This window comes from Colius striatus, chromosome 3 (genome assembly GCF_028858725.1).
Source record: "Colius striatus isolate bColStr4 chromosome 3, bColStr4.1.hap1, whole genome shotgun sequence".
Lineage (NCBI taxonomy): Eukaryota > Metazoa > Chordata > Aves > Coliiformes > Coliidae > Colius > Colius striatus.
The window spans coordinates 7,521,481-7,545,390 of NC_084761.1; the positions used below are offsets into that span (position 1 = coordinate 7,521,481).

General features: G+C 37.2%; 1 protein-coding gene across 1 annotated transcript in view; it reads right to left on the reverse strand.

Moving 5' to 3' along the window:
- Positions 1 to 2,106: 2,106 nt before the first annotated feature.
- Positions 2,107 to 23,910, reverse strand: part of SHISA9 (shisa family member 9) — a 184,041-nt gene continuing 162,237 nt past the window's right edge. Inside the window, exons 3-4 of the mRNA XM_061993957.1 lie at positions 21,895 to 22,050; positions 2,107 to 2,477 (exon numbers count right to left, since the gene is read on the reverse strand). Of these exons, the coding sequence (XP_061849941.1) occupies positions 2,107 to 2,477; positions 21,895 to 22,050 (527 nt within the window). The remainder of the gene's footprint in view (positions 2,478 to 21,894; positions 22,051 to 23,910) is intronic.

Below are 23,910 nucleotides of genomic sequence, written 5' to 3' on the forward strand. Positions count from 1 at the left end.
AGAACATACAGTTACTAAAATATTTCCACATAAAATATGCTCAAGTTACACGAAACCTTTGTGAATTAGAGTGCAGCTGTAATGTGTATCTAAAGCATATGGATTAACAGCAACATTCCATAAAGGGTCAAATTAAGTCAGCCAGTTGTGAAGGCAATAGAGATTAAAGGACTGAAAGTAAGATAATGGAGAATCTGGGTTGTGTGCAAAGTATTTGTCCCGTGGGCTTTGTCCATTTCTGATAGTCTTAAAACACATGATCGTACAGTTTAGCAGCACGCTTATGGAGAGATGCCAGTGCTCTCACGATGCAAATCAATCTTGATAGAGCTAAAAAAATGGTCTCTCCATTTAACCACATTTCAAATTCTTAGCCCTTGTATGCTTGACTAAGATGAAACACTGCCAGTCAGTTGAGTACAGTAAGAAATGCCACTTCCATTTCTTCTTACAACATTACAGTTCTCACTCCTCCCTATGTAATCTTCAAAAACTAATCTCCAGAAGAATTGACAGCTGGTGAGAATGCAACTGTAGTTAAGATAGCTGGTTAGGATTTAGCTAAATGACTTGTTTCAGGGGAAGGGCAGGAGTTTAAGTGAAAGACTGATTGTGTTGCTTGCCATCAGGCTGTTGCAGCACTGCCAACCCATCTCAGCATTTTGTGGGTGTGCTAAAGCCTTTACAGGCCCATGACTTTGAGTCTACTACCAACACCCAATTCAAGAGTGGTCTTACTCATATGAACAAGGCATCCAGCTCATCAGAACCACAGTCAAGACCACGAGTCCTATTGTATGTTTAATTCAAACCCAGATCTCTGACGCTGGAGGCTAGTCCGTTAGCCTCTTCTGCCAAATAGTCCACCAAGAGGGAACGCCACCATAGAAAGCCAAATGATAGAGACAATATCCCATATAACATTTAGTTGAACTACAAAGAACTACCATGGCTAAAAGCAAATACAAAATGAGAGACTAGAGGGAAAAAGTTTAAATTGGGAAAATGGAGGGGCTAAATGATTAGTCTTAACTGTGCAACCACTGCATGGAGATGTAGTCCAGTTTCCTTTCAGGACAAACAGAGGAGGCTGAGCAGGGTAGAACCCTTGTCATCCTTAGCAAAACATGAGGAAATAGCTTAAAGGAACAGAGGGGTCACTTTGAGAAACAAGACTGTCATAGAACAATAGTAATACAGTAAAGGCACCACCCACGCTTAACTTCAGTCTGAAGCAATTGAAGATAGGCAAAACATTTAGGTGAAGAAAAAGTCCTGACAGTCTGCAAAGTGAGAATTGTTACCATCTGCCTGAAAACAGGAGGACTGAGAGGGGATATTCTGATGCCCTTATTCCCCCAGCAGCTTTCTGTGTCACGATACGTCTCTTTTTTCAGAGGTTCCCAAAATTATCAAATCAACGAAGTAAACTGAAATGAAATCTTCTACTGTTTGTTGTCATCCTTCAGAATTCTCTACCAGCCAGAAAGTTCCCATATGCTCTCAATCATAACAGTCTTCAAAATTCCTTGTGAAAGAGTCTTTGTCCCCTATTGAATATATATTTTTTGCGCTTTCTATAGGATGGTGTGAAAGTACAATAATATGTTAGGGATTGTACCAAGATGTTTGCTCTTGGCTTTTCACAGATCTAGTGATTATTAATAGGTTTTATACAAAATTCCTTTCTGAAATAATATATTACAGTATAATGTTCTCTCTTTCTTCCTCTGTCTCAAGGCAGGAACATAGTGTAAATGTTTAAGCAGACATAAAGTTTCTCTAGATTGTGCTACTTCTCATCATGGATTTTAGTTTCAAGTAAAAAATTTAGTCACAAGGGTTTGTGTTCCATTGTGAAGTACAAATGGAGTTTATAATTCAACCTTCAGTGTGTATTGCTGAATGGTATTAACCCACTCTTCGGCCTACAGGTGGCTGGGTACCAAGAGTGTCCAGGTGGAAGTTCCTTCCTTCCTTCTCTTTCCTTTTCTTTTTAATGTCATAGTTTTAGATTTATTTTTTGCCTTTCAGTTGAATGCTTGTGTTGTTGGTGTAATTGTATGTGGTTTTTAAAGGATTTCATTAAAAAAAAGGAAAAGAAACTCAAACAGTTACTTCTGTCTTGCTGTTAGTTATGAAGTATGGCTGTGGGCCCAAATAATGCTGGCTCCGTGTTGTCAGTGGGTCACTTAGCGTTGGATCTCCCATCCCGTACTTCCCCTTGTTTGTGTAAGCTTGCCGTCTAAGAGACTGGTCATTGGGATCCCAGGTCTTGTAGTGGGAATTGTAACCTAATGGGTGTGTGTGGATCTTTGCCATTCTGGATTTCTGCCCATTCTGTTTGGTTAGGCCACTGTCGATCGTGTAAGCTCGCTCTTCATCTAGGCGCACTGGGTGGAGTGGCAGGCTCCCCTTGGCAGCCAGTTCTGCAAGATGTCGGCGTTTGGTGTAGAAGTCATCGTTGACTTTGTCAGCTGTGTGGATTTAAAAGGGGGAGGGACAAAAAAAAAAGTCAATTGTAGGTTAGAAAAATGTTACAGAGTTTACAGTAGTTCATGCACAGTTACATCTGTGGACCAGATATTGTTACAGGTACATCAGTATGAGAAATCCATGCCACCTCCCACCCCTTATTTTCTTTCTGTGCTTTAGTTTTGAATGCCATTATGCTAAGCTTTTAATTTATGAAGACAAAACCCTATTGCCATTTAACAAAAGACTGTTCCTGCCCCATATCTCTCAAGTTATGCTGATATTTACACTATGGGTCCTATAAAACTTACTGCTGCTCATTTTCACATAGCATTGGAAGTTTATGATGTGTTCAAAAGCTCAGAGACTTTTGCGGAAATATTGGGGCACCTTTGAGTTCTCTGTTGTATAAGAGCACATCCTTTCAAATGCAAAGTGTCATACAAAGCCAGGTGTGAGGCCCAAAGGCATATGAGGCAGGCCCATTTCTGTTGAGTAATGCCTTATGGCAAAATTAAGGATGAGATTGGCTTGGAAGTTCACTCATGCTTGATGATGCTGAAGATACTTTGGGTTGCTGAAGTTTAGGTTTTTACTCTGAGATTGCACAAACTATGAAAATCCTGAATTCCAGGTTCTTCCATCATTTTCTGAGGCCAGTGCTACTAAGAAATGCAATAGCCCTGCTACCAAATACTGCATTGCAGTTCTCAAATTAGAGTTTTGCCCTCTGCAGTTTCCTAGTCAAGTGTTTTCCAGTGCATACTTCAGATCAAGTCTGATTGTTGTTATTGCTGTCATCTATTTGGCCTTGCTTAAAAGCATGAGCCATGGTAGGGAAGCTAAAGGCATTCTGCAGCAGTCTAACAACTCGTTTCCATTTTGAGACTGAGTATCAAGGGTTTCAAGGGGAGCTTAACTGAATTTCATTTTAAGATCTTGCCTTTTGTGTAAAGAGGGTTTATTTACACGCCTTCAAAAATCAAGATTTTGATTCAAGATAGTGACAAATATGTAGATCAAATAACACAGTGGCGTGTTAATCAGCAACTGTGTGCTTTGAATTTGATCAGCCTGGATTTGACTTTTGCTTTGCCCTCACTAGATCCTTCCATTTTCCTTGAAGCTATGCCATGTAAGGCTTCTCTGCAGAAGTCTTATACATGTAGCTCTCTGTACAGCTCATCTCCTCTTGACTTCATGATAAGTAGGTTTTTAATTCCCTGCGCTGTTTGTTGTTTGCTCTTTCCTTCTTTTTCTGTCTGCCTAGTAATGCTAGGAGGATTTTGTTGCACTGAATTTTCTCCTTCTCTCTGGTTCTAAAATGGATTTTTATGCAGGGTGGTGAAATTCCCACAAGCATCACATTAATCTTCAAGATCAGGCTTCAGTTCTGCATTACTCTTGTCCTGGCTCCTCAACAGGAAGGAATATTGCCTAAAGCAGTTCCTGTTTATCATCTCATGACATTTTTTGTGTAATGACTGTGTGACTAACCTTTACTCTTAAATCCTTAATTTTGTCTTTAAATAGGTGTTCACTAAATGCCACAAAACAGAATTATATATACAAGTTGAATAAGAGCAGGAGGGAAATGCAATCTCTTAGCAATATTTGAGGAAAAAAACTGCAGAAAAGGCATTGTGAATATTCACACAACTGTGTTCATATTTTTTTACACCAAAGGCACTGCAAATCAGCTGGTTAGGGAAGTGAGCTTCTCCATCTTAGACCTTGTCTATATATGTAAAGTCATATTAGCTTACATAATTTAAATTCAGCGTAGTTAATTATGTCCAGCTCCTAATATAGATACTTTTGTCTGCTTATTTCACATTTAAATTGGTTTAATTTGCATAGAGAAATTCAAATCTAAGCTAATCTTGTATAAGGAAAGAGTAAAATTGTAAGTTTGTACTTTCAATTTGAACTTAGTTAAGCTGCAGCACTTTTTTCTATGTATCTTTGATGATCGATTACAAGGTAAATAGTGACCTCTGTTTAGAAAAAAAACAGTGGTGATACAGTTATGTAAATAATGACCACAATTTGCAGATATTTTCATTGTTCAATTTTTTTGTGCCATTTTTCGTTTCTGCATGGCTCACTAAAAAGGTTACAACAAGCTCAAGCTGCTTCCTTTGTTTGTTTTTTTTCTTGCTTTCACCTTTTTCCACTGCCATCAATGGTCCTAGATTTTGTCAGACATTAACTATACTGCTCAAATCTCCAAATACATGTCCTCACAGAAGTGTAGATTGTATTAGTGTGAACTGTATTGCTGTAAATGATAACTATACAGTAAATTGTATTACTATTAACAACACTCACTAAAAACTAAGCAAGGAAGAAATAAGCCTTACAAGGACTGTGCCTATGACACATCTGTGAGATTGATTTTGCTCTTGTTTATGCCATGTTAAATGTAAAACTTTCAATACTGTTTCTTATGGAAGATCATACAGTAAGTGAAACGATTAATTCTGTAAATATGGTTATGTTACTCTTGCTTTAACTAATTTAGTTCACAGTCCCTTCCTATGGACTTCTCAATTGTTGTCTGGAAACTGGGCTTGAAGAGAACAAATCAGGCTTTGATCTGTAAATTCTGGTTAGCAAAGTCAAGCAGAAACCTGGCAAACATATGACGAGTGACTGATTGCATGTGTTTTGTGCAGCAGTGTCAGTGTGGGAGCTGCTGTTTGTATTTGTCCTGATCAAATAAAGGTTTGCATGCTTTTGACTGAGAAGTTCTTATGTATGTCTAGGAGTTAAATGCTAAGAATGAAAGGAAGTCTCTTTAATGTTTTTACCTCTTTAAAACAGTTTCTTTCAGCATGCATGCACAGGCTTACGTATAGACACACATAGATTAGATGGAAGGATTAGATGGAAGGGGAAAAAGCCATTGTAAGCAAATATATAGCAAAAAATAAACATTGGTTGAATCAAATTGTTCAGTAGTTCAAAAGTGCATTTGGAGACTCTTGAAGCAGTCCTCATTCTTGTGTAATGATGAGATTATAAGTTTTATAGAACCAGAGTGCTATGGCACAGTGTGAGTGACCTGATGTTAGTACAGTGCAGAAACAAGGTTTTTTACTTCTGAAGCAGGAAAGATTCAGAAGCTTAATATTGAGCATGGTTTTGTAACAAATATTTTAGCAAGAAAAACATATTTATAGTATCCTGATGCCAGCTACTTTGAAAATCCACTGTGAATCTCAGGAAGTTCATTTTACTTCTTAGGCAGCCCCTATAAATATTTTATGGATTTTAAAGATGCAAAGAGACACTTTTGAGTTACAGGATGGATTTATTATGTGACCTTGAGTACATGACTCAACTTCCCTCTGTCTTAGTTTCACTAGCTGTAAAATGAAGTGTTAACACATTGGAGGAGGTAGTTAAATGTTACAAAGTTTAATTGCTATTTGTAGAGTATACTGAGTTTTCAGATGAAAGGTGCTATGGAAGTGCCTTTTGCATCAGTTCCTGTATGTAAATCAGTGAGATAGGATTTAAAGATATCACTGTCATGTTTGCAAAAGGAGTAAAGAATTAGAATTGCAAAATTTCCAAATGAACAATAGTAAAAGAAGGGCTTTAATTCTGCATGTTATTCTTTTTGTTCCCTCCCTCCAGTCTTGGCAGCTAATTATAAAAATGTTCTCAGTTTCAATATTTTTGTAAGGTTTTTACTCCTTTAAGGTAATGCACCCACAAATTAAGTTACTGTTGTAGCTGTTCATCTGGAAAAAATGTTGAAATATGAATTTTTCTCCAACCTGAACCACGTGCCTGGGAGGAGGGAGAACTTGGGCTTTTGTTCCTGCTGTGCATGAAATGAATTACTGAAAAAATATAGAAACAGTGTAAGGATCAAAAGCAGGACTTCTCCCTCCCAGCTGTGTACCTTAACTATTAAGCTAAAGAGATGTTTTCTCTTTCTTTGTCTCTCTAGCCTAATAAATGTTGAATTTTCTTCTGTTTCACAGCACAAGGTGATCAGGCTGTGAATCTGGGTGGGTGCCATCCCAACAGAAGCCGGGATGCTCCTCAATGGGAAGGGAATACAGACTTAAATCCTAATCACTTGGAAAACAGTTGTACAACCACGAGCTTGTCGTTTAAAAGGTGGATCACCCCACTTCTTGCTTTAATCCAAATTCAATGATACCTTAAAGAAAGTGACCACAACTGTCTTATTTTGATCTTGACTTTGTCAGTATCAAATGTCTCAGATTGGGACCTTATTCCTTGAATTCTGATCTTGAAAGGAGATGGCTACGAAGCTACTTGGTATAGCAAGGTGATGGGAATGCCTAGGAAAAATTCTGTGAGTGTAAGCTCATTTAGGTGATGTGGTGAGAAAAGGGTGGGCCTTTGGTAGTGTGTTTTGATTGAAATATCACCATTCTACATAAATATGTCAGTAACAGAGACAAGCTTTGTTCTTTTGCTGATTGGACCTTTCATGTGTTTCTTTGTAGTCTACATTTATATAACAAAAGCATGCAAAGCAGCAAGTGATTTATACAGTAAATAACATGGGTGAAAATGTGTTTTCTTAAAAATCAGTGACAAAAATCCTTTTGACTGTAACGGGGATAAAATTTCTCAGTGCACTTATTTGAGCATATGTTATCTGTGCTGAGAAGTGGCTCTAAGGCTATACAATATCGTTCTACTCCCTAAGTTAAGTAGTTTTCAAGGTGTCTCTAATCACTTTTGGCATAAGGAGTTGTGTGGACATGCATTGTGTAATGCTTTCTTTTTTCTTGTAAAATATTGCAGTTACAAGCATTTCTGTATAGAAAGCACAACTTTAAGATATTCTGAAACAGTACATTTTTACTCTTTTCCTCATTGACAATTCTCTTATCTTTGTGAGTGCATACAATGGCTCTTAATTCTTGCACCACTTCTTATAGCTATGGAAGAAGTGTAAAATCCTGAAAAACGGTTATGTCCTACAGTTTTTGTGAAAGTAGGCACCTAGGAGTGGGAATAAACCTCTGAAATGAGAGAAGGAAATCCATGAGGATATGGGGACCCCTATAAAAGCTCTAAATATGTTTTTTAAAAGCTTCAGTGAGAGTTTGCAATCACAGAAAATGCAAAGATATATAGGGAGCTCTGTTTCTCAGTAGATGTTTCACAGAATTGTTTGTCTGAAGAGATATTAAGAACTACTTTGTGAAACTCAGACTTGTGCTGGTCACAAAAAGACTATTTCACATTTAGGGCTAGAAATGCAGAAAGCAAGCCAAGGGACAGGATAGAAATGAAATTATTACAATGACACATGAGATAACAGCTGAAATATACTAACTTCCTATTTGTGGATGTTTTCTGTGTAACAGTAAAGCTACCCCTATGCAATATCTACCAGTCTATAACAAGACTTTGCTTCTACAGCTATGACTTTGCTGAGATGTAAGTGTAGTTACCTGAAGCTAAGGGAACCCTACACTTCTCTTTCTAAGTAATGAAAGTGAAAACTCAAGGAAAGACAAAAGAGTAACGAAGCCTCGCTCAAATATATGAGAATTTTGCCCAGGGAAATCTAGGATGCTGTCTTTGGTAGTGTTGTTGTTCATTCTGTCTGAATGTGTGATTGCTTATTCATTTGCTTTTCTAAGCTGTCATCTAAGACAATATGTTCAAAGACTACCAAGATATAAGCCAAGTCTATGTGTGAGTTTTTGCAGTTCATCTCAAAATCAAAGAAATACTCTTTCAACAGTAGCACAAGTTCTTTCTTGGGTGAGGGGGAAAAAACCTAACTGACTGAGTTTATATTGGCTGTCGTCAGGTATCAATTGGAACCAATAAATTCACTGAAAAATGTGTTCCATCCAGTAAAACAAATAATTAATGGCTTGTCTTTTGAATGAAGGGTTCACCAAGTATCATGGAGCATAGAAGGATTTGCTTTGCAAGTCTACTGGAAAACAGAATACAGCTAGACGTTGTGAGTAAATCTGATTCTTAGAATGACAGCAATATACAGGATGATATGATAGATCTGTATGTGGACAAGAGGAAGGAATGTAGCTATTTCATGTCTAGTCACTAGCTCTCCTCCTCTGACAGTCATTGGAGTGGCTGTGTATAAGGTGGGACAATTTTAAACCATACAAAATTCTAAGAAAGAGCAAAAACCATTTAACAGAATTTTTGCATCCCTCCTCCATTCTTGTACTGAGCCCTGAGAATGCAGAATTCAGTCTATGGGCTGCAATGCATTGACTTCTGTTCTAAATATTTGCCTTGCTCCCCCAAATGCTCTAACATCTAATTCACCTTCATTCAAGACATTGTGAGGAGGAAGATAATCATTTATTTGCATGGAATATTTATCATTATTTTTATTTTCTGTTATTAATAGAGGTAAAGAAAAATAATGCATAGAACGACTCGTAAATGACTTTCATAATTTTGGTAGAGCTTACTTTTTGTGCCTCTATGTTACTCCTCCCCTGGCCCACTTCACCACTTTGTCTCTTTACTCATTTCTTATAAGGGTCTGGAGAGAGACCAAGCATGAAAAGACATACCATATCAACCTTTTATTCTGCAGACAGCATTTGAAAGGATCTTGTCCACGAACAGAAAAAAGAAAGCATTTGGTTTTCCCAGTGAAATAAAATTCTACTTTCACGATATGAAATATGCTGAAACGTAAATATGTAGGCCCAAATATTTTTTCTATTGATTACTTTCATGACAGTTTCTGAAAGACTGAAGAGACTAGAATATTTCTGGGTTTAGAAATGCATTAGGAATGGTTTAGAATAGGAATGTAATTAGACTTGGTAAGTAGAGCCTCCAGTCTCAGCAATGTTCTCTTTATCCTCTACAGGCAGCAAAAGCTGCTGCTTGGCTGGGAACACTGAGACTGAATTTGATTAACTCCTCAGGCATCAGACATCATGTGTGGTACCTTATGTACATGGTTAAAGTTCCCTGGAACAGAAGAGTAGCCACGTGTCTGTAAGCAGCACCACTCTACTGACAACATGCCAAAGAAGCACAGCACTACAAAGTCTATTTTTTGTCTTTCTTTTTACAAACATTTATTTACTGTGTAAGCTTAGACAAGTTTCTTCCTGGACTTGTAAAACAGCTTTACCAGTTGGGCTTTGTATACTTGACTGCATTGATTTACATAGTATTAAATTGCAATATTTATGACTCATTTTGCAAAGTGCTGCAGTGATATTGTGATTGGGTTTTGGTCAAAATACTCAAGACAAAGACACATTTTAGCTAATGAGGCAGAGTTTTTCTGATTTACCAGAATCAATAGGTTCCATCAACCTGGAAACAAATGGTGGCTACGTTACGTTAATTTAAATTAAAATTGTAAATATTTTCAGGAGACCTGAAGTCTGTTGCATGCAGATAGACAAAGATCACACTACATTTTATATCTTCAAGTGATTTAACATTCTGAATTCAAGCATCAAGATGTTAAATTCCTGGTTCAGTATTGTACAATGAATGATAAACTTGAGAGGAAATAAGATTATCACTTCTATTCTTGAACCAATGGATGAAATTGTAAAAGAATTCTAAGAGAATGATGTATTCAAATCTCTGACTTTTCTTTGAAAATGCAGCTAGTGGCTGGCCTGTAACTGTAAATCTGGGGGGTTTTCATTTTTTTTTCCCCTAAAGGCTTCTAAGCTCATGTCCTTTCATGACATCTACAATAGCAAATAAATATGAAAAGTTCTACTGTGAAATATTTATTTAGTTTTATCTTGTTTAGCCATATTTATCAGTTTGAGTTTTACTGGAAATCTTATATATGGTAAGAAAACTTGCCTTTTGAAATAGAAACTATCTAAGGAGTAATGCTGTCATGCTTAACTTCTGAATAAAGCATGACTGCAGCATAAACTGATTATAGGAAATGAGGGCTTGGTGTGCTTTCTAAAAATGCTGTCCAAAGCCAAAGAGGTTAACTCTTAGGAGATTTGCTTAAAAGGCTTCTTCCACTTCTTCCTTCAGTAATCTTCCTTGCTTTTTTACTGGTTAGGTTTTAATGCTTCTCAAGCAAATCAGTTAGGATAAATCTGATTGTGTCAAAAGTTTGCAGCTATGCTTTTATATACCAACAACAATTTGAAATTGTTTGTAACCTCTTGGGTTGGTGAGGACCTTCAGTTTGTTTAAGGGCAAGGCTTCCTAACTATTCCAGGAGCACCACTTCGTTATACATTTGCAGAAAAAATGTGCAGTGATGTGCAATAACAGATCCTACTACTGCAGTCAGAATAATTTAGGCAGTCCACATACAGCAATGTGCCTTGCTCCTCGGAGTGGACCATAAACCAGGTGAGCTGTCCTGGCAGGCTGCACACTGGGTATGTGGGTCATGTCACATTAGAAAAAATCACAGTGTTCTGCAAGGTGATTCAGCATCTAACAATGTGTGTTTGTTTTTCCTTAAGGTGTCAATTTCTCTTATTTAACATTGACTGAACAAGCTGTTATATTCCTGACCACATTTATTTGTAATAACTGTTCTTAGCATGAATCTAATTTCATTTTTTTCACACATCACTGTTGACATTCTTCTGTGTGCTGAATTTCATTTTGTTTTAATACTTTTTATTGGATGTTTTTGTTTCTTTTAGTATACTGCTGGTTATAACTCTAAAACATATGTCTGAATCAGCTACAAATCAACTGCAAATACTCCTAGTTGTGATGATGTAGAGAACTGCATGGGAACACAGAAGACCCAGTAAATAAAAGTCTCTGAATCCATTATTAAGACATTTTAGTGCTGCAATAAACCTGCATTTTTCTCTCTTTCAACTGGCATCATCTTAGATTTACAGTATTATTTCTGAACATGGAACATTTTTGAATTGTACTGGTTAAATGAAAAAAAAGTCCTGGTGATGTAATAACTATTTTTTGCAGAAGTTATTTTTATTTGATCTCTTACTTAACAGCCATAATTTTAAAGAATTTGTAGCAATCATTCTGTATTGAAGTTGATTTTTTTTTTTTTCCCCCAAAATTCACTGTGACATAACTCATTTCTATTAGAAAGTTATCTTTTCCTCTTCTTTTTGCCGGAAGGAATCCTTTCTAAGAGAGTGTTATTAAGTGAGAGGGAAAAAAAAGTAATTAGGAAGTAATTCTATAGCTGTACTTGCACACATTCAGCTTTGTGGTTTTTTTCTCCTTTCCCTCTCTTCCCATCTCCCTCCTGCTAGACTGTGTGCATTTGTATTATTAAAACCCTGTGCATAATTATCAGAGGTTTCTGAACCAGAGACATGTGTCAAACTGAAAAGAAATAGTGCTTCTTGGCAGTAGCCAAACTTGCACTATTAGATGAAAATTGGTTTCATAAGGTTTTCATACAGATCGGGCAAATCCAAAGGCAAAACAGAATATCTTCTCTGAACAGAACCCTCTGAGTAGCCTTCACATAAAGCAAATGCATTTGTGACTGACAGACAGTGAAGGAAGAATCAGTAATGAAGCTCACTTCAATGAATATTTAATAGTGTGCACACACAAGACTTACACCGTACCAGAGCGTTCAGCTCCCACGTCTACCTTTTTTCCCAGAAACTGCAATCATAACCATCACTTGTGAAAATGAGAATCAACAGTGCTGGGCTGCAGATCTTCCTCCCCCGTTGTGCCATGTCCCTTGCAAGGGAAGGTGAACTTTTTGGAGAGCATCTTCTATGGCCTAGAAAGCTTTTCCAACTTTCACAGTATAAAAATTACTGTACTTAATATTATCATTAGGATGATAGACTGAGATTTTTGCAGTAATTTTTTTGATGCTGTGGTATCATAACTACTATATATCAGATATATTTTTTTTTTTCATCTTCTCTTGTCCTCTTATCCTTCTTCAAACAAGCTGTCAGGGGAAGGACATTTGGAAAAAATTAGCTGTGTGCCTTCTAAATCATGTCATTGCTCTTCCACCTTCCATGTCTCAAGACCTTTGTTATTATAGTATAAATACGTAGGAGTGAAGCAATGATCTCTGTGTCTTTTATCCATGTAATTTCTCTCTTAAACACATTTATTGTCTTTAGAACATCCTTTGCAGAACCAAAATAGAAGGTAGATAACTGCTGTTATTTATATTACATCATTAATAAGGGATTCATTCCTATCTGTTGTCTTACTAGTCTCCATTGGTATTCACTGGTAATTCTGAAGAACGTCACGATACTACTGTTGACATATTCATGTACAAAGTTGAAGAGTATTAAAGCTTTTGAATTTTTTAATGTGGTAGAATCAAAGTATTATTTGTTTATTTAAGTGCACTTGAATAGAAACAAAGTAGTCCTCACAACTGTTTAAAATGACCAAGTCAAATCTGAATGTTCATATCACAAATATTGTAAATGCAATAGACTTGAATGGAACAGTTGAAAGCTCAGTTGTCCAGATGGAGGTAGATTCTGATGTAGTTTAAGAAAGAATACTTTCATACAAAAATAATCTCAATGTGAATCAGTAGAACTATGGAAAACGAACGATGGCTATAGGAATTGAAGTCTGTTTCTCACTGAGTTTGCTTCCCAAACACAAATTTCCTAAATTTATTCCTGAATTAAATATATTGATTGTAATGAGATTTCAGAATTGTATTCTCTGATTTTATTCCGGTATTTTTTGGTCAATTCATGGGAAAATTGAAATCAAAGGCAGAAAAAGACCAGGGAGTGTTAACCGACAGCCAGTTGAACGAGCCACATGGCCAAGAAGGCAAATGGCATCCTGGCTTGGATCACAAACAGTGTGACCAACAGGAACAAGGTAGTGATTGTCCCACCGTACTCAGTGCCGGTGAGGCAGCACCTCGAATACTGTGTTCTGTTTTGAGCCCCTTGCTACAAGAAGGACATGGAGGTGTTGGAGTGTGTCCAGAGATGAGCAAAGAAGTTGGTGAAGGGTCTAGAGAACAAGTCTGACGAGGAGTGGCTGAGGGAGCTGGGGATGTTTATTCTGGAGAGGGAGACATGATCACTCTCTACAACTACCTGAAGGGGAGCTGTAGTGAGGGTGGGGGTCAATCTCTTCTCTCCAGTAATGAATGACAAGACACAAGGAAATAGACTCAAGGGAGGTTTAGATTAGACATTAGGAAGAATTTTTTTACCAAGAGGGTTATTAAGCATTGGAATGGACTGCCCAGGGAGGTGGTGGAGTCACCATGCCTGGAGATATTCAAAAGACACATAGATGAGGTGCTGAGGGGTATGGTTTAGTTCAGTGATGGGCTTGGCAATGGGAGATGGGTGATTGAACTTGATGATCTTAGAGGTCTTGTCCAACTGTAATGATTCTGTCAAAATCCTTCCTTAAAAAAGCTACTTTTCATTTTTGCCTTTTAAGTTTTAGAAAGAAAAAATCCCGAATCTATCATTATGACTTGATTTAGATTTTAATATTATAACTATGAAAGATTACTACTAAATGCTTTCAGAGACCATTTGTTTATTTAGAGGTGTTTAGTTTAATTCAAGAAAATTCTCTTCAAGTCTTTTTCCCCAAAATTCATTCAAACTTGACACTTTGAAATAATTTAGAATTTCATTTCCATGTGCTGAGATTAGGAAACTTTCTGGTCACTGCAGATATCTAAAAGTGGTGGTGAACTCACAGCATGTTCTCTAAATCTCTGTCAGTTTTTTAGAAAACATCTTTGGAGGGATTTGAGTCACCCGTAAAGTCATAAGTTTTGATCATTTGCACTTCTAACAAGCATTTGCAGGGTATCACGTTGAGCACACGTATGAACTCTTATTGTAAAATATTGCTGTAAATGACCTGCACACCTAACAGTCCAGGAAGAAAAAAAATGAGTGGAGTATGTTTAGAACAATCAATGTAATTTATGTGTAGACTCTATGCAAAACTGCAAACTTCAGATTAAGTATAGCTGGGATCTCAAAGTGTTGCAATTATATCTTTATCTGCAATTGTATCACAGTTGTTTTTGTATCTGGATGATCAATCTTTACTCTTAAATAATGAATAAAAAACCTTGCATTGCAAAATGAGAATCAAGTTTGCACATAGCTATAAATTTATACTGTAAAATTAAGCACTCGAGGAGAAGGCTGTTTAAGAAGGGTTGCAAGTGGAAATGCTCAATATTGTTAGACCTTGTCTTTGCATAAGCTGAGCTCTGTTTTTATTGGTTCATTTTTTATCTAGTGGAATTGCCTAAGCGAAAAGTTTCCTTTACTCAGGTCTTCACATCACTTAATGTGTAAAAGATCTCGTGCATAATTCATTAATGTTTCATGTAGATTTACTAGCTTCTTTCCTGTGGCCATCACTTATCTCAGTAGATAGAAATAAAACTGTTTACTGTAAGCTTGCTACCTCTGAATGCTGCAGTCTTCATAGACAAAAGATGAGAAAAAGAGTAAGAAACCCAAAAGACTAGCATCCTCTAGCAGCCAACTGGACTCATGTTGCAGTTATTTTCAATCTGCCTATTGTGTGTTTAAAAAAAAGAGAAAATGAGGTTTTGTTTCATTTTTGATTCATCATAAGTAACAGGGATTTAAAAAATCAAATAGTTTCCAGAGAACCAAGCTAATTTTCACTGGAAGGGTTTGAGTTCTCTCTGATGTACAACTGATAGATTGTGGAGTGACATTTTCAATCTAAACTTTTATGACTTTATTGGTGACAGTTTCATTTTCAGTTTTTGAAAATACTTGCTGGTAATAAGAAAAAATGTCGATGTCATTGTTGTAGAGAATCCACTGTAGGGAACATGGGTTGAAAGAATATCAATTTCAAGAAAAAGAATTAAGAAAGCATCCATTTAAATTTGATATTTTGACATGGAAAATAGGTTAAAAATTAATAGATATTTATAAATATTCTTCATACACCATAAACCCAAGTAGTGAATCACATTCAGACAAAAGAAATTCACTAGGTGTGAATCTAACCCAGAAAACTAAAAATTATGAGAAACTGAAACTATATGGACTTGAAGGTTAGATTACATTTCTTTAACAAGTTTGTTGTGGTGCTAAAGTTTTAAAAGTGAGACAACATAAATGGAAATGTTTAAGAGCATCTCACTTTGGTGTTACAACTTGTTCTTGAAAAAGGACTATTTGGAATTTCCTCCCAGTAGCCTAGATGTTACTTCTGCTAAGACCAACGTATTCCCAAAGAGTTACCTTTTCACAGCTCCATTTATTTGCTAATGGATGGCATAGGCAATGGTGCTTAAATGTCTGATTACTTACAGCAGAATTCTCAAGCCTCAGAAACAATATCACCCTGTAGATTTTATAGTAAAACGTTGTGTCTTTAAAAGAATGTCAGCAATGCAGCTCATATCTCTCTCAAGATGCTGAGGCTTTTCACAACAACATATTTATAATTAAAATATGGCTACCTCACTGGGAGAAGAAATGAGTGTGCTGGATGATAACAGGAATGTATTTTGATCAAGATTCCCCAAGCATGTTTTATTTACCTGCGACAGAGTGTCTGCGTATCGGAGGCCAAATTGGTAAATAACAGAATAATTGAATGATTTAGAAGAAGCAAGAAAAGAGCTTGAAAGCTGACACACACTAGGCAGGATGTGAAATTTGTGTGGTCTCAGCAGAAGACACTCATGGAACAAGTGGCACTGCATCTTGTTGGTAAACGGGGAGGCCGAGAAAACAGTGATAGTAGGGGGTTGGTAAATTGAGCCTTGCTACTGAATCCTGCTTGGTTTTTCTCTTGTGCTTGAAGGAGAACCAAGGATTAAAATGTGAAAGATTCAGAAGATTCAAATTGTCTGGCTATACTGGGATAAGTAAATAAGGTTCTCTGAGATAGAAGGTCTCTATGTAGAAGCCTAGTCTAGTATTTTGTATGACACCAACTATACCTATAGATATATGAAATCATTAACTGAACCACCCACCGGATATGACAAATGATGCATTAACATGTACTTCCCTGTCTTGTTTTCATGGTGTTAAACCAGGGAGCTACTCCTATGTCCTAGATTTTTTTAATCCGTTTTTGTGCAACTGCTTACAGAAGTAGTAGCTGAAAATGTCTTTATTCTTTGAAATGAAAGCACTATTCCTTTTAAACCTTCCAAAGAAACATGACCATTTTGGAAGTTTTACTCATGTCTAGGCAACAGCGTGGTTGGTATAGCAATGTAAAGTAACACAAGCACAAGCACATGCTGTATTTCTTCTTTCCCTAAAAGTTGACTGTGGCTGCTGTGGACCACTGTGGATGCAAGGGCAGGCCTTTTTCTCTGTTGTGTGTTTCCATATTTCCAATTACTGTACTTTTTTCCAGCCCAAAGCACAATGAACTTTAACAAATGGTACAAAATCTCTTCTTTTGGTGAGATAAGTATCCAGTTTTTAGAGGGAAGCTGTGAAATCGCTTCTGTTCTCATATGACTGTTCTTGTGTCAACATAGAGTTACAATGGAAAGTGGAGATCTGAAGTTTAAGAGAAGGTAACGTAAAATTTCACATCAGACAGGTGAATGGCTCAAAGATAACACCTTAGGGTAATCTAAGCAAGTACACCATGTGGTAATCTTCCCCTTTAGATACTTCTGCGTATGTAGATGCAAAGGATAAACAAACTGGAGAGTTTTATGACATGCTTCACCTCTTTGAGGGAGATGTTGCCTCGTGCATTGGCACGCTTGTGGCCACCACGTTTCCTACATAGTAACGGTGACCTAAACGGGAGATATTTATTATTGGCATGTCATATTTGTATAATCTCACTTTGGAGTTTGGCAACTGCAAGCTGAGCTGAAGCACTGTCTGACATTTCCTTTAGGATCAAAGAACTGTGAAGCTTCAAGAAATGCTGGGAGCTGTAGACTCAGGGATGTGATGGTGAGTCTGCTGCCAACTGTATCCTCCTAGCTTCACTGTATCAGATCAATTAGCTCTGATTTCATCCCAAGGGAGACTACAACTCCCAGCATCACTGAAGGCATCCTGCATCTGAGTTTCAGGGAGGAATTCTGCCCATTCTGTTGCAGAAGTGACTGTTTGAGTTATCTCTTTTCAAGTCATGCCTAGTCAGTTCCTCAAAGGCTCGTGTGTGTATGAGTGTGAGAGAGGGGAAGGAGAAAGTCTATGAAGAAAATCTAAAATCACATTGAACTGTAGAATACTTGTATTCTCACTTTTTACATGTATGTCTATTCACCTTTCCAGCAGCTGAGTGATCTTCCTCCCAGTCCTGCAGGGCTTTAGAAAGGTAGATTAGGGGCATTTTAAAATTTTTGCAAGAAGCTCTAAAGCAAGTTAGTCACTTTGTACTCTGTGAAACTCTGGGAAGAAAATTGACAGAGAGCACCGTGGTCACATAACGAATACCTCAGGATAGTGAGGCCAATTTGAATTCTGAGAAACTCATATAACACAATAGGATGGATTCTAAGTTACAGCTTAGCAGAGTGGAATTTGAAGTTGGACTGTTCATGCTTTCTGAATGAGTGTCCAAATGATGTGTGATGAGCTACCTTTATATGTCCTGGGACCTGAATTTCATGAAGGTGTTCAGATACAAGGTCTGCATCTGCTTGTAGCTTTAGGCACGTCAGGACTGCTGAAGTGAGCAATAAGCATGGAAGCATGGAATAAAATCATGGTTGATGAACTGGAAATAACTTATGAAAAAAAAAAAACAAACCTCTTTCTGTACTTTTTAAATAAATTAACAAACATTGAAAAAGCACTGAAGGAATCCAGAATCGTGTCATCTCAGGTGACCAAAAACCTGAAATATTGAAACACTGGGTGTTTTAGCACCACATAACATTCAGTGACCACTTTTGGTGGGAGTGGTCTTGGAGCTTGTTAACCTTTTTTCCTCAGAGACAGTCTCTTGTCATTCTTTGGTGGGACAAATTTGACTCCATTGAAAAAAGATTCCCTGGTTCAAAAATGGACATATAATGGATGAAGTGAGTGCACCTGTCAGTCAGAAGTGCTAAAGATGCCATGAGATGAATTGCTTATCTGTCCTTTCAGGAAGTGTGTGTTACTCTGTCTCATTTCCAAGGCATCCTCTACCTTCTGCTGATTATTCCCTGATAATGTATGTGTTAAGGTAGGAGGAGAGTAAAATTCTGCTGCAGTGAGAAAAACAGTAAGTAAATTTCAACTCAGTATTACCTTACCTTACTCCAAGAACTTATCTGAGAATATAAAATAGGCATAGAATATTCATGTGTTAGTCTGAAGTGTAAACACCAGTAGACAGTAAGAGGAAAAAGTGGATTTGTTCAGTAACCTCTGGTCAGTACTTAAGGAATTCTGGAGGCTGCAACAAAGAAATTCCTAACAAGAAATGAGAGAAAAGATCCTATTCCATTGAATGTGTAAGGATTTGGCTGTTCAGTTTTGCCTGATTCACACAAAAATGTTTTGCTTTTTAAATAAAATGCATCTATGTTGGCCTTTTCAACTTCCTGCTCTCCTGTTGTGCTGAATCAGACCCTCTGCAATGCACATATTGCATTGCATACATGCATGAACAGTCCAACTCCAAATTGCACTCAACTATATGATTTGGAGTCTAGGGTGTAGCTTTCAAATAGCTTCCCAGGGATCAGCCTCAGCTCACTACCAAAGTATCGGTCATTCTCTCAGTAACATAATGCAAATCAATAGTAATGGCGCTGTTGTCTCTTGTTTTCACAAGCACTTGAATCTTAGGTACTGAATTTAATGCAGGTCCAGAGCACAATCCCGAGCAGAGAGATTACTGTGAATTGCTACTTTTCCATGAACTGAATTTTCACAGCAGCCAATCACTGAGGGATGAGTAGCTCACTTCTAAAATTAGACAGCCAAATTTTTAGGACATCTGTAGTTCAGAAGAAAGCAGCTGTGTGGAAATTAATTTAATACTGCCTCTGGTAAAGCATCACTTTTTCAGTTATCTAAACTTCTCACCACTTATGGCAACATTGTGATGAGTGATATTAATGTACTATAGCTACAGTTGCTCCAAAGCAATAGGAATACTTCTTCCTCCATCTGAATCCCCCAGTTAAAGAAGAGAATTAAGCACAGTGGACTACAACCAAACGAAGGGACCATTCAGAGTAAGAGGCACTTAAATGTATACTGTTTGCCTCATACCTATGGAGAAACATAGAACATATCCCATATTAAATTTCTGTTGTGGCAGATGACTACACCCTCAAGCTACTCTGAATGAGTGTAAAGGGACATGGACTATACACACTCATTAACCTGAATGTTAGCATATAGAAAACGCCATCAACCCTGTGACATGAGTACCACGGCAAGGTGAACTCTGTCTATGTATGTTTGCTCAAAAGATGTTGTCAGGTTAAATTTATATTGATGGGCCTGATGTAGGCCTGTTGCTATTTCCTCTCAGAGCTCTCTTTATGATCTCTGCAGTGTGTGGTCTGGCTAGCTTGGTGTCAGTGTGGTCACAAATCCAGACCTGACTGGCATCACGGAAAGTGGTTAAAGTCTGAAAGTGGTTAAAAACTGAGCACATTCAATGCTTACTCTCTATGTCAGAAGGTGTAAATGTATGACAGGTCAAAAATCTCTGTTGTTTTCTGCTGAAAAGTTTGGATAACAATGCAGCACTTTTGTAAATTTCTTTTGAAAATTCATCTAAAGTGTGGCTGATGTGGTCTCAGTCCAGTAAAATCTACGGGGGAATGAGAGAGGGAATAGGGGAAAAGCACAGGAAGATGGTGCAATCCTCCTAGAAAAAAATGTCCCTGAAAGTGATGTTTAATTTAGTTTAAGATTCTGAGAGGCATTATACAACTCCTGGAGCTGAAGTGCACAATCTTTCAAGGTTGATTTAACTGTATGGTTATAATCTAGCTGCTTTAGAAACTTGTACTTACCAAGTAAAAGACATCCAAGACATATCTGAGTTCTAATTTAATAATTTTAATAAACAAACACATTCAGGGGCTCTTGGGCAGATGAGAGAAGGGGTTTTTTTTAGCATTTCATTTCTCATTTTATTATGCTTAAGTACCTTTTAGCTTTGATGATTGGCTTGACCTAAATTGACATTTGAAAAAGAAGCTTGATATCAGAGCATAAATCTGTGATAATCACCACATCATTACACAGTATCACCTTTTGAAGAAGGAATTGTAAAGCAACTCTGTATTCAAAATTCAGCAGAAAGCTTTTAACCCTTGTCTTGTCTTTAATAAACAGATTTTTAAATGTCACTTAAAAAAAACAGTAAGCTAAAACAAAGCTAAACTATTTGTGATGGGACTTCAATGTGCATTCTATTATAGGTTTGCTGCTCTGAACTTTGGATAAAGGAATGTCATTTTGTGAGGAAAAAATTTTCTGGTGTGATAAATACTAGATTCTGAAGTCAGAATGTTCTCAGCTGTTCTGCTGTTTTTCTGAGCATAATAGCTCTGTCTGGAAATAGGCGGTGTCATACTGCTCTAAATTCATGGGGAAATGATGTTAACATCCGTATGTGTAAGCTGAGCAAGGGTTAGTGGGAAGCTATGAATACCCTCCCCCAGTTCTTAATTTATTATTGTCTAGAAGGGGCCTGAAATATAAGGTGATGAAGGCTTTTTTGTCTTCACATGTTTTTCAGCAGGTATTTACAGTCCCTGAAAAAGATTATCAACTTCTGATAAAAATAACATTTCTAAGGTTGGGATCTTTACCTACTATTGCCCTTTTTCCTCCTCACAACCGTTTCTTTGAGGATGCTGCCCCATTTTCTTAAAATAACAGTGTATTACATTAATCAGTGACAGAAAATAGCTGACAGAAGGATCTTTATTAGGAGTTTTATGATGCACTAATTGTTCAAAATCATCAAGCCTCAGTATATTCCTCCAGGGACCTACTGATGCACATCCTGCAGAAAAGGTGAAAGCTCTTACTCTGGAAATGTACAAGTACCTTGTCTTCTTGGAAATATTTAGCAGATGTCTAAATTACACGCTTTAAATTTGTAACATATCTGATCACCTTCTCTCTCATTTGTGTAGGTAAGTATGGAAAATACATACTGAAGTACATAGGTAGGCATATTCAGGGCATAAAGAACAAGGTCTGAGCACTGTGCATACAACAAAACTTGCTGAAAAATGGTGTGCAATAGAAATGGTGTGGTTTTCTATGCATATATAAGCACAAGTGCATATGATCACCTTTTCTTGTGACTAATTGCAGTCCCACTGTTCAATTTTTAATTCGTTTCCAACTAACATAATATTCTATTGGAAACTCTGTCATGAATAGTCTAAATGAGCAAGACTTTTTAACTCTAAAGCAGAATGTCAGCTGACAGCAGCAAATGCAACATACCGATCTAAAGAAGAAGTCATGCATCATGTTGCTTACTTACCGACTGCCTTCAGAGAGGCGTACTTGTTAAGCTCTTTGCCTGGGGGCTGTTGCTCATATGGGTTTGTGATCTGTCCCAGGCTGGGATATGAATGTTGATGTGCCATCTGAGGAAGGAGGGGAGATGTTGGCATGACATTATTCATCTGTGGTGCATCTGTATTAAAGAAAATTGACAAACATTAAGAAAAAAATCAGTCTTAAGGTTCTAACATTGTTACCCAGTACAGATTAGACAGGATATGTCAGGAGATTTACTGCAACAAAACACTGTTTACTAAGAAGTGGGAGTTTGAGTACAGCAAACCTGTACTTCAAACAGTTAACGGCATGATTAAAGGTTGACAAATGATTGTAGCAATACTTGCTAACATTTGTATTAAAAAGATATTTGAACTAAAGAATGGGGTTTCAAAAACATTGAACAACACAAAGATTACATTTGCTGCAGCACTGAGATACAAGCCAAAACTTGGAGTTTATTCCAAGGTAGCTTGAATACAGGGCAGTAGTGCCACTCTGTGCAGCTAGCCAGGGTAATTTAAATTGGCTTAGGCAGGCTGCTACATATATGCAAGTTACACTGCTTTTAATGCCAGCATCAGCTTGGTTATTTGCACAGCATTATGTTGTGTTCTGTAGGAATGCCCCACAGTTCAAACAATTGTTATTTTAATTAATTGCTTTTTTCAAATAAATAAAAGCTCACAGTAAGTTTCTGTTCAGCTGTAGCACTGGTGTGTCTGGTAGAAGTGGAGCAACTCTAAGAGTAAGAATTTGTGAAATTCTTTTCCATTCCCATTCTGTCTCTCGAGTACAGCTGAGGAAAGTCTCTCACTCTAATGGTTTGAACCATAAAATAGCAGACTACTCTCTTCAAGCCATCTGTACCTTCCAAATATCTCCTTTTTTTATGGTTGCATCTACAAGTACACTTCTGAGGAGGAATGCTAGTGCAGCCATAATTCTGTAACAGGACAGCACTAAAGATGCCAACGTAGATGGGATCTTTACTATAAGGAAGATGTGAACCTTTTACCACTACATTCACTTAGAATAAGTAGAGCTAAGTCAGTACTTTGTAGTTGCTACTGCTACAAAGTTCCTTTGTGGCAATTCTTATTATTCAGGCTGTCAAACCCTCATGATTTCAATATGATGAAAATATTGTGAGCTACAGTATTTCTAAGCTCACTGTCAAGGTGACTTGCAGACGTGGAGACTTGCAAAAACACTGTAAATAAGGTATAGTTAACCAGGACTAGTTTTCTAGCTGTGTTTCTTACTTTGACCTATCATTTTTACCCAATCATCTCTTTAAACATGAAGAATGTTACCTTAGAAATGTACCAGGGAAAATGAATTGGGCGTACTTGTTTTTCATACAGGTGTTCAGTGGCAGACTGTTATTACTAGGTTGCTGGGTTACTAATGTTGCTGGGATTTTGTTCCTTGAGTATTTATGAAGATGTAAAGCAACATATTTTCCATTTCCAAATCATCTTTGACTCCTCTTTTGTTTTGTTAAAAGCCCAGAACTCTCTTGAATTATGAATTTCAAGCAAACTGATGACAGTGATTCTTTCACTGCCACACTGACTGTACAGTGCCCCTCACTCATTCAGATGCTTACACAAGACTAAGTCATCACATAGAAGACACAGTTCAAATTACTCATTCAATTGGCCATTTGCACAAAGTAAATTAAGCAAAAGGCCAAACTCTGGCAAAGTGCATTGAACTATATTGAAGAACATTTCTTATTTATAAAGAGACTCCCATTGGAATGGGCTCCTAGACCCTGAGAGGAAAAATCTCAGATTGATATATACATCTGTCTAAATCTGACAACTAGGACTTGCCTTGAAACAGGAATTGCCTTGCCTGCTCTGGAACAATCCACATTTATAACTGAAAAAGGTATTGGCCTCGACAGTGTTGTCTTGTACTGCTTCAGTCTCAGCAATACTGGCTAGATATTCTCTCAGGAAATAAAGAAATTTGTCTACAACTACTT